This window comes from Perissodus microlepis, chromosome 2 (assembly GCF_051167445.1).
Source record: "Perissodus microlepis isolate ML-2025 ecotype Zambia chromosome 2, ASM5116744v1, whole genome shotgun sequence".
NCBI lineage: Eukaryota > Metazoa > Chordata > Actinopteri > Cichliformes > Cichlidae > Perissodus > Perissodus microlepis.
The window spans coordinates 9555443-9566602 of NC_140462.1; the positions used below are offsets into that span (position 1 = coordinate 9555443).

General features: G+C 37.0%; 1 protein-coding gene across 1 annotated transcript; it reads left to right on the forward strand.

The window, feature by feature from the left end:
* Nucleotides 1-3659: 3659 nt before the first annotated feature.
* LOC146392267 (uncharacterized) lies at nt 3660-6481 on the forward strand. Its single transcript, XM_084944466.1, has 5 exons — nt 3660-3780; nt 4323-4351; nt 4471-4559; nt 4778-4876; nt 4981-6481. The coding sequence occupies exons 1-5, from the start codon at nt 3726-3728 to the stop codon at nt 6242-6244; spliced, it is 1536 nt and encodes a 511-aa protein (XP_084800592.1). The 5' UTR covers nt 3660-3725; the 3' UTR covers nt 6245-6481.
* Nucleotides 6482-11160: the final 4679 nt, after the last annotated feature.

Here is an 11160-nt window from a genome sequence, read left to right on the forward strand (position 1 = left end):
ATCGGCTTTTGTGTGTGTGCTTAGTTTTGTAATAAATAAATGAACCCACATTCATATTTAAAGAAACCTAATCAGACATGGCTTATTCCATGGTGCACACCATAGCTGCATGTGATACTGTCACGTTACCTCTAGCGTTGGTAGCGGACTAATACGGGAGCAAGCACCAACAGTAGTTGGTACATGAGGAGGGAAAGCTTTAATTCTGCCCCTGTTAGACTCTGTTACTGCTGCTTGCAAGGACACGTGTGGTCATTGACCCGTCCTGCCCCAGTCCTAGAATTTGCCATTAAACTGAGAAACAATTACCAAACGTCATTTTATTTCCAGATAAAAAAAATTATCAAAACACTATACAAACATGGAAAAATAAATATAAATTGCAAACCAATTATTTAATTTTTTTTCTTTTTTTCTTTTTTTTTTTAAGAGAATAACTTTGGGGGGGTTGGGGGGTGGTCTTAAGGGCGCTGCCCCACCTGCCCATATGAACCAACCAAACCTGGTCTAGAGAAGTCTCATCCACCATGTTTGGCACTGAGCTCCTTTATGGTACTCAGTAATAATAATGGTATTCTATTGCAACTAAGCAGAACTGAAGTGTGTTTCAGGTTTTTAATCACATTTTTCTGCATGGAGATTGGTAAGCTTTTTCGTTTTTTTTTTAATGCTCTCTATTCGAGCTATACTCTGACTCTGCATTTCACCATTCTGTTAACACAAAATTAAAATCAGTCTGAAAGAGCTGTGTAAACTTGTTTAGTTACACATTCAAGAGAACACAATCATCCAACTTAAGCAGTGTTAGAGCCATTTTATGTTTTTGGTGCTATTGCAACTTGTCAGCAAAAGAGGGAGCAGTAACACTACTTGGCACTGTCTTCACACCCATTTAATTAAGTTCAATGGTGCTCAGGTGTGACAAAAGCAAACAGTTTTTTGACTTTGTGTGAATGTGAATGAATGTGTATCATCATGTAAGTTTGTAATAGATCCTTTTGGCATCATCTTTAGGAAATGGAATATGGAAGCTTGAAGTAGAGGCAAGTGGTGTATGGACATTAGAGAAATAAGTTATACATCATTTTATTGCAAGGAAATGGTTAATAGACACTTATGAAAGGTGTTCTGACACAGGTCAGAACACCTGTCATCTCATCATTCGTGGTGGTTGATCTTCGATTGGTGAAGTTTGGCCATACAAGCAGATTTCTTTTCATTTTATGAGTCCCAGTCTGATGTGAATTCACAGTTTGAGCTCAGTTTTGCGCTTAAACTCCCAAGAATACCACCTGGCTCACTAATCTTTTTGTCTGATGATTGGCAGAAAGTTTTTCTTCTGAGAGCTGCTGCTAAGACTGAATATGGCCAAGAGAAACTCTAAATGAAAAACAGAAAGTGAAGGTTCTTGCAATATAGGTGAAACTGTAATTTTTCACGAGTGTTAGTTCCATAACTGATTATAGATTGTCATCCTAACACCCAACACCCTTGTTTGTTGTTTGCATTTTTAATTTCTCCTATTAGTTGGACCTTGTAAATATAAAAACTAAACATCAACTTTGAAAAGAAAGTGTTTTTAAAAGGCGTGCAAATGAAGACAATGGGCTTAACTTGCAGCACAACACAAAGCTGCCACATTTTATCAAAGTTTTATCAAAGTTTAAAACAGTTTAATTGAGCAGAATGAAGGTGTAGAAAAGCCAAAATGTATTATCCTCATGTGAAGACACGTGCCAGATTCAGATTCAGATACAGAGGATGCTGTACGGACCTGGCACACCTAAAGGTATAGTGAGGGTGCACTAAAAATGCCTGCAGAGGCCCTGGTCCATGAGCTAAACAACTCCGGCAGAGCTTCGACAGCATTCCGAGGGAGACCGGGGACATGTCAGAATGGACCATGTTCAGCACCTCCATTGCTGAAGCTGCTCCACTGAGCTGCGAAGTGGTTGGTAGATGTCTTGGTGGTAACCCCCGAACCAGATGGTGGAAACCAGAGGTTAAGGGAACCATCAGGCTAAACACGAAGTCCTATGTGTCTCGGTTAGCCTGTGGGACTCCAGAGGCAGCCCATAGGCACCAACAGGCCAAGTGGAACGTAGCTGAAGTAAAAGCTCGAGTGTGGGGGAGTTCAGAGAGGCCATGCAAAAAGACTCTTGTTCTATCTCGAAGAGATTCTGGCAAACTGTCAGGCGACCCAGGAGGGGAATGGGGTACTCTACCTGCACTGTGAACACTGCAGACCGAGGACATTGTCGGGTGGTGGAAGGAATATTTTGTGGACCTCCTTAATCCTACGAGATGTGGGTGTTGACTCATTTATTTCTGGGGGTGAGGTCATTGAAGCAGTTGAACAACTCCTTGGTGGCAGGAGCCCTGATGTTCACGAGGTTCGCCCTGGGTTCCTGAATGCTCTGGATGTTTTAGGGCTGTCCTTGTTGACACACCTATACAATGTTCCGTGGAGATTAGGGGCGGTACCTCTGTACCGCTCGATATAGATGGATGAATATTTTATTGCATTCATTGTTTAAGGATAGAATTTTTTATTTCAATGTGCGTGACTCTTCTGATCCTCCATATTTAGAGGCTCTCTCAGATTAACACATAAAAATACTCTGTCACTTGAAACAGTATCACATGGTTTCACGGAAATGCTTTCTGCTTGTCATCAACTTCGGGAGTGACTGAATTTCTGTACGTAAGGATGTACTTCAGCCTGCCACACCTAGCAACTGTTAGAACATTGTTTTACTCTGTACTTATATCCTGCTATGACTCACGGTTGACTCATGGTCTTTAAATGCATTCACTCTTTAGGTTCAGAAGTTTAAGCGATCAGATTTTTATTTTTTTTAATTGTCACCCACCAGAAAGAGGAAACCTTAGAAACCTACAGGTATTTGATTTCTAGCTTTAACCTCATCGCACCTCACCTCATTATGGCTACTCATAACACATCAAAGTAATTTAATTATAGATTTCTGTAAGTTTACACATGTATTTCTTTAAATTTCAGCCCAAAGAGTCATGCTGAAAGGTCCAGATTTGATTTACCAACACGGCATTTCTTATTTCTGTAATACAAAAAGACTGAGACATAATGCTTCAGATAAACACAGTATCACTGGTCTGACCCAAACACGCATTGATGTAAACATTTTGTTGCAAGATCACAAGCTTCTGTTAATACAGTTAAATCAGCGTCACCTGCACAGAGAGACTGTGGCCGCTTTTGGGCAATAATTGTATCTAATTAACTAATTTATTTATAAGCACATTTAAAAACAACATGGGTTGAACCAAAGTGCTGTACATAATGAAAATAGTAAACATTTTCATTATTCATTACTATTAAAAGAAGTGTGTTTCAGGCTTTCAGTCACATTTCTGCATGGAGATTGGTACACGGCACATCCTTCTCAGCAGTGAGCATGCAAAGTGAATTTATGTAGTTTTTTGTCTTCATTTTTCTTTCTTTTGTATATACTGCTCTCTATTGGAGGTATACACCCCACATTCACCATTATTGTGAAATCCAAATGAGCATCAGCACAAACTGGTGCTTGCGTCATTGTGCGTCGTTGTTCCACACCTCTTCTGAGACTCAACTTTCCAGCACCATTCATTACGCAATTCCTTGCATAACGAAACACACCTTTACGCATTTTACATACATATATATACCCACGGTAACCATTACATGAACACAGCTATAGAGGATGACTGAGACTCCTAACGATGTGGAACATCCTTCATCCAACAGCAACCATGATGGTGATGATTCCTCCGATTGTAGTGTTACGTTGGTGCAATTATTATATATTCTAGCTTTCACACAGTGAATAACTACCATCTTCAGTTTAATTTGATTATTGAGGGATTGAAGTGTTTCCTTTCTGTCTCATTCACACCTCTGCTTCCTAAAGTAAAGTGTGAGCATAAAGTATGAGCATAGGGTGAAAGCAGGAGGTAGATAGTAGAGTTATCCACTGGTGTAGGGCGTTTATAAATAAATGTTTTTATTCTGCCGACTGTGGTTGTTGATATTGATGATTATTGCTATTTGATATTTTTGCTGTGTGTGTGTGAGAGTGTGTTTGTACCTGACATGTCTTCTGTCAACACAGAACACGTGGTCTTTATAACTTTAATATTTTAATGTGTTAGGAATTGACACCACTCGTGTGGGTATGAACTCATTTGTTTTAAGAGTATGGGGACTGATAGAATATATTAAGATCTGTGCTAGGTCAAAAAGGCAAAAAGAAATTAGTGAATATATAGAGAGTTTGTAATATCTTAATTTTTTTTTTCAGAAATCATCAGATCACTACAAGAAGCAAACGTAAGTGTAATTTTGATTATATTTTAAATATCCAGTGCTTCTGCTATGATATCAGTGGTTTTTACATTCACTACCTTGTAATAAATATTACATATAAGCATTTATTCTTCATTATGCAGGCCATCATTTGTTGTTGCCAGTTCACTGGATTAGACAAAAGTTCGGATTTAGAAATAAAGACCACGACCAAAATAATCAACGATATAATGTAAGTATTAAACAAAAACATTAAAAAAATTATTCAATTTCAGGGACTTTCTTTGCTCATATTATCAATACATTTTATTTGTTCTGTCAAGTTAAAAATTATATTCAGCCTCATTTAATTTTTTTTATAATTTAGGTTTTTGCCTACACATAATGTAAAATGGGTACTAAGTCAAGAGGTTACCACAGCTTTGAATTTTATTCCTTATTCCCATCCAGTTTGGTTGAAACCTTCTACAAGTCTCCACATACCTCTGAATGGACTCTAATGCTCCGTCAGCAAGTTTGTTTGGAGTACAACAAAATCAGTGAGATTCTGTAAGTTATATTATATTATATTATATTATATTATATTATATTATATTATATTATATTATATTATATTATATTATATTATATTAATATTTTTCATCATTGAACAGGAAAGAAGCTGGGCAGAGGGATGGACTGAGGTCAACCTCCTTTCATTTGTACCCTAACCGTCTTCCAGTTAGATTACCAAGCAATATGAGAGGTCTTTGGAGATTTTTTTTAAAGAAGATTGTTAGTGATGAGAAACAATATGCAGTTGCTGCTGTTTTCATTAATGGTTACAAAAAAAAAATTTCTATGAAGTTTAAAATTTACAAACAATACATCCCAACCTCAAGGGGAATAAAAGCTTTTAATAAACACTCAGAGGAAGCAGCAATAGAATGGATTGATAACACCTTAAAACAACTTTCACAGAAAATAAACATTGTACAGAGAGGGGGTTATATTCTCATTTACACCTTCAATAGTCCATGTGTTAAAAGAGAGAATGACAATTTGACACCTTGCTATTTTCTCATAAAAAAAAAATCAGAAGAATGGCAAGTAAAATATAATCTTTCTACTGATGTTGGATTTTCAAATATATTCGGACCAATTAGCATATCAAAGGTTGTTAAATACATTCAGTATTCTAAAATTTCAAGTTCAGGTAGTATTTTTTACAAATACAAAGACGAAAAGGATTGGCAAGACAACATACAACATAATTTAAACGAAGTATTTGTTTATTTCTTTATAAAGTACTCCAAGCTTATTTGGAGGAAAAAATGTTCTGTAAATTTCCATCTAATTGACAAAAACACTTTGTTGAAAGAATCCATTTCTCATAATTTTGGTCTTAGCGGTCTTAGTTTTAATTTACACCTAAAAAAGATTGGTGTTTGGTCCAGGGTGTACCCTGCCTCTCGCCCCATGATAGATGAAATGGGCTCTAGCCCCCCCTTAACACAGAAAATCTTATGTCTTATACCTTATTTTCACAATTCCAACCAATCAGACAAATTGAAAATTGGATTTATGAAGTACAGTATCTTAAAAAAGGTACTATATGAAATCCCACATACAGACTGGATACAAACAATTTTAGACAACATAATAGCTTCTTTCTCTATGAAGTACCCCGAGCTTATTCCTGGGAGCAACTGTTTATTAAAATTTAAATTAATTGAGATAAATACTGAAACGAAAGAGTACACCATTATTATTATTATTCATCATTTTAATGGTTTCTTTTTTAATTTGGCTCAACAACAGTCTGGCGATCTGGCAATGGTCTACCCTTCCTTTCACCATATGATAGCTCAGATAGGCTCCAGCCCCCCCTATGACCCTGACAATCTTTACATTTTCATCTCTAATGCAAACCAATGAAATATTCTGTTTTATTTGCCATTCTATTGAAGTTGGGTAATAAAAAACTGCCTATATTGTAATCTGAATTTTAATTCAGAAAATTACCTTTGTGTATGTCCATGTATCTTAGCAGCAGCAGCTTCTTGATGTTTGTACTGCACTTATGGCGTTGATCTCCCAACTCTTTTTAGATTGACTCTTTTTTTATACTATACTGTATACAACTGTACTTGCCTGTTATGTTTCCTCTCTTACATTAACAGAAATAAATGATGATTTGAGTTTGCAAGCCTTTACTGTTTAAGTCAGAGTTCAGTTACACAGGTACCACTCCGCTGACATACCACCCTGTCCATGAGAATACTGATCATTGTAGTAGTAAACAAAAAAGAAGATCCTGATTACCTTTTTTAAAAAAATATCTAGGCAATGTATATTTCCTTTAGATAAATAATAGTATCTAACAAAGTGCGAAAAACATTTGACCATCTCAAGTTGAAGCCATAAACAAACACATTTAAATGATGTGATGCGTAGCTTTTCCATAAAACATCACAAACTCATTCCGAGAAACAACTGCTCTGTGAAATTTCACTTCATTGACATTTGACAGGGAAGTCAAGGACTAAAGTTGTAATAAGGAATGAGAATAATAACACTCAAAGCCTTTTTCATCCATTCACTTTTTTTTATGCAAGTGCTTTCTATCTAGCATTCACACACGTTGACACTCTTATGGACACATCGGAGAGCAACCTAGGGACTGTCTTTGGGCAAGACAGAATTCAGAATTCAGCTTTGCTGTCTTCATTTGGTAATAAGATATACCATGTTGTATAGTAAAAAAAAAATTTGTGTACCTTTTTTGTCATCAACAAAATGTAGTGCTTTTGTTTATGCAATTAGAGTTTTAAAGAGAAGGAAAGCAGGAAGCTCAGGTGCTGTGTAAAACCAATCTGCTTTCAACTGTACAATCCACAGAAACACACAAATTTAATGTTCTTTATTAGTATTTTATTGACCATTACATGACCTTGTTAAGTACCACTGTGCCGGCACATGAAATGATCCTCTTTGATGTGGAGCTTTGAGAACTGGGATAGCCGAAAAAACCACCATCATAATGCGGCTATCCCTTCGGCGCCCTGATAACAACTGTGTTTAGACTGTTCTTCCCACTCCATGCAAGGCCACCTGGGTTGGCTGGTAGACTGTTTACTTAGCCTGGTAGGGCGAAGAACACTGTGTCAGCTGAACTATGGACACGCACACACATACATTTACACTGATAAGCACTCACTCCCCCCCCCTCCCTCCAAACGCCTTCGATGCTTGTTCTCTCCTGGAGAACACGGCAGGTCTGGGCCCACGCTGGAGAGATGGCGCAGTGGCAGGATGGCTGCTGTGTTTGTCTAGGATTACTCCTCACCCCCTACCCAACCCTGTTGCTGGTCATGTGCTCCATAATGTTGTACTGTGGACATTTATGTGCTTTCTGTGCAGAGGAGTTTTTTTGTTTCCTGTTCTCATGCTGTCCTCCCATGGGAGCCCAGCATGAGTAGAGGTCTCTTTTTTTCCTCTTGTACTTTCCCATTGTAGTGTATATTTCAGTGGTTTGCTGTAATGCAACCGTTCTCTGACTTGTATCCCCATGTGATGTTTGTGTCGTGTGTGTAAGGTCGGGGGTCGGGTTCATTCCACTGCAGGGCAACCTGCATGGGGCGAATAAAATTTGAACTTGAACTTGGCACAAACAAGATACAAACGAACATCCCCATATACAAATCAGAGCTTAAATCTGCACTTCAACTGCATTTGAGCTGTTTCTTTGCAGTAATGTACAGAATCAGTATTAGAATAAAGTTTTCTCCATCCAAATATTTATGCAGATAACTGTATTATATTTTAGAAGAGATAAAGTCTGTGTTTCAGTCATAGTTTTAGTTTCAGTAGTGAATGTTGGTGCTTAACTGCATGAAGCTTATTAGACACGATGAAACTGGTCATATTTAAAATTGAATTTTGGTGCCTAAAATACATTTTTTCTTAAATCTACTAGTTACTACCAGTGTTGGTCAAGTTACTTGAAAAAAGTAATCAGTAACTAATTACTGATTACTTCCCCAAAAAAGTAATCCAGTTACTTTACTGATTACTTATTTTCAAAAGTAATTAATTACTTAGTTACTTAGTTACTTTTTAAAAACACGATTTACAACCTGATTAGGTGATGAAGCGATAGATCTTTCAGCCCAATTCTACTTTTTCTGCATAATCCATCATACAAAATGTAATCAAATGGAAAAGTCTCTTTTTTTTTTAACTTGTTTTATCAGTTTTAATCTTTTAACTTTATGCATCAAGCAAAAATTTAATTATATGCACCATTCTCTGACTGGAAGAAATTAGTTTAACATTTAATCCTATTTTCTGCACATTCCAGCACATAAAATGTTTTTTTTTTTGTGTTTACACTCAGTCTTTCAAATAGATGCAAGTAAAACACAGCAGAAAATAAATAAAGTCAAAGACTAGCGGTCCTGTTGCTCTATTTTCACCTGTAAAGCAGGAGCGGGTTAGGGGGAGGTTTACCCTGGTGCAGGTGTGCCGCAGCGGTCAGTTGAAGAATCCGCGAGTTTCTCTGTGAATTTCCCATTACGTCATAGCGCACTCGGTGCTTGCTTGGAAGTTTAGGGGTTTTTTCGCTGTAAAAAGAAGTTTTCTTACCATGCACAACGGACGCTAATGTTTTTGTCACTTTTTATGGAATCAAACTCAAAGTAAGGTCAGTACTTCCACGCTTTAAACGCTGCACGCTCATACTCTCTCCCGCACTCGATATATGATCCATTGTTGATCTGCACACAGCTGTTGTCACGAACATCGCACTCGCTTACTTCACTGTCATGAGACACTTGCAAAAAAAATCACGGTTTTAGTAACGCAGTAACGCAGCGTTCCTACGGGAAAGTAACGGTGATCTAATTACCGTTTTTGCAATAGTAATCCCTTACTTTACTCGTTACTTGAAAAAAGTAATCGGATTACAGTAACGCGTTACAAGTAACGCGTTACTGCCCATCTCTGGTTACTACATGCGAAATTTTTTATATCATGTGTAAATTCCATTGCAAATTTTTTGGAATCCCTGCAGTTTGTACACCACATGGTGGAGGGTAGGGTGCCACAGAGCTCTTATGGAAAAACTTGTATTCAATTATTATTTGTTGATTTTTCTTCATCCTTCAACACAAACCAGCTGTATATTGAGCTTCAAAGAGATAAATTTAATAAACTGTATTCAAATGGGCCCAGTACAATTAAAGAGTTAAGAAGCTATTTTGTCTAAATAACTTATCTTACCTAGTAAAACAAGTCTAAGGTGGAAATTCCATCAAGATTGGGTCAACTGTTTCCACTTGTCCAAATGTTCAGTTTGTTGGTTTCTTTTGTTTGTTTGTTTTCTTTTTCTTTGCTTACTATTTAAAACAAACAAATATTCCAAATAAACATTCTATTCTAAAAAAAACAATTAGGGAAATACACTCCGGAGCTACCACTTACATCGTGCTAAAACGTTGAGGCATTGAAGTTATTTGTCATAAATGTTTGCCTCCAATGTTTAGCAAAATTGTGTATGGACAAATACTATGCATTTAAATGTTGGTTTCGTTTTCCAGGAGTGTTCTACTGCTCCTAATGTAAATTATTTCTGCAAGATCATCAATAAAAACTACAATTTTTTATTTATTTTTTTAAAGGACAATCTGACATGAAGAACAATGTGGTGTTCTGGATTCTTGACTTTTTAACTGACAGGACTCAAACAGTTGATATAAATGGACTTATGTCCGATCAAGATCATCAGCAGCTCCCTACAAGGATCTGTGCTCTCACACTTATTTATCCTGTGCACAAGTAAGTGTCAGAGCAGAGCAGTGGGCCATTATAAAGTATGCAGATGACTTTGTTATTGCCATTCAGCTCCAGGACAATGAGACCAACCCAGTGTTGGATGGTGTGATGAGCACTGATTTCAACTAAACATTTCTAGCACAAATGATCTGATCACTGGCTTATAAAATGTAACTCGTAAACAAGATGTCACAAAAATAAGACTCAGACAGTGAAATATGTTCAGTCTTACAAATATCTTGGAACAGTAATTGTGTATACTGAACTTTGAAACAAACTGAAGCTGTCCACAAAAAGACACCAGTGTCTGTCATGTCGGAGGCACGCTGGATTTCATTTCCAGCTGCTTTTACTGAGCTTGTTTTGTCTTTGGTGTCAGAGTCTTGAATGCTATCTGAAAAAAACAAAAACATTCAGTTAAATTGTTAAATGGTCTTAAAGGCTGGTCAGTGAGCTACAGCTGCACCCAGTATCTCCTATGATTGTTTTGAAAATGTGCATGTGAACATTGTTATTGACGTTAGAGAAACAAAAGCATTCCTGCTGTTCAACGTGACGTTGTACCCATAGACACGTGATTAAGTCTGCAAACCTGTTACAAAGATTGACTTTGCATGTGTCTCATAAATAAGGAGGCATAGGTGAAACATAAACTAGACTAAAACTCAACTAATCCCATACTAAAAATAACAACACAAGAACTTAACATTTTTCCAATATAACATAAGAAATCAAAAATACAAAATAAACTCAAAATTCTGGGACACAGACCCAGAGCCCTGAGAGTACAACTCAAATGACAAGCAGCTAACCCTTTGCAGAACCAATTATGGAATTACTAAACAAAAAAAGACATAACAGTTGTGTTTTCATTTTGTAAATACGTGGTGTTTTATAGGCTTTCTGTCACGGTTTGCGAGGCAAGCCATGTGGGAATTATTAATGGACCCAAGATGCAGGCAATGCTGATGTGAGTGAGCTTTATTCAGGAGGATGACATACAACAAAAGGCGAGGGTG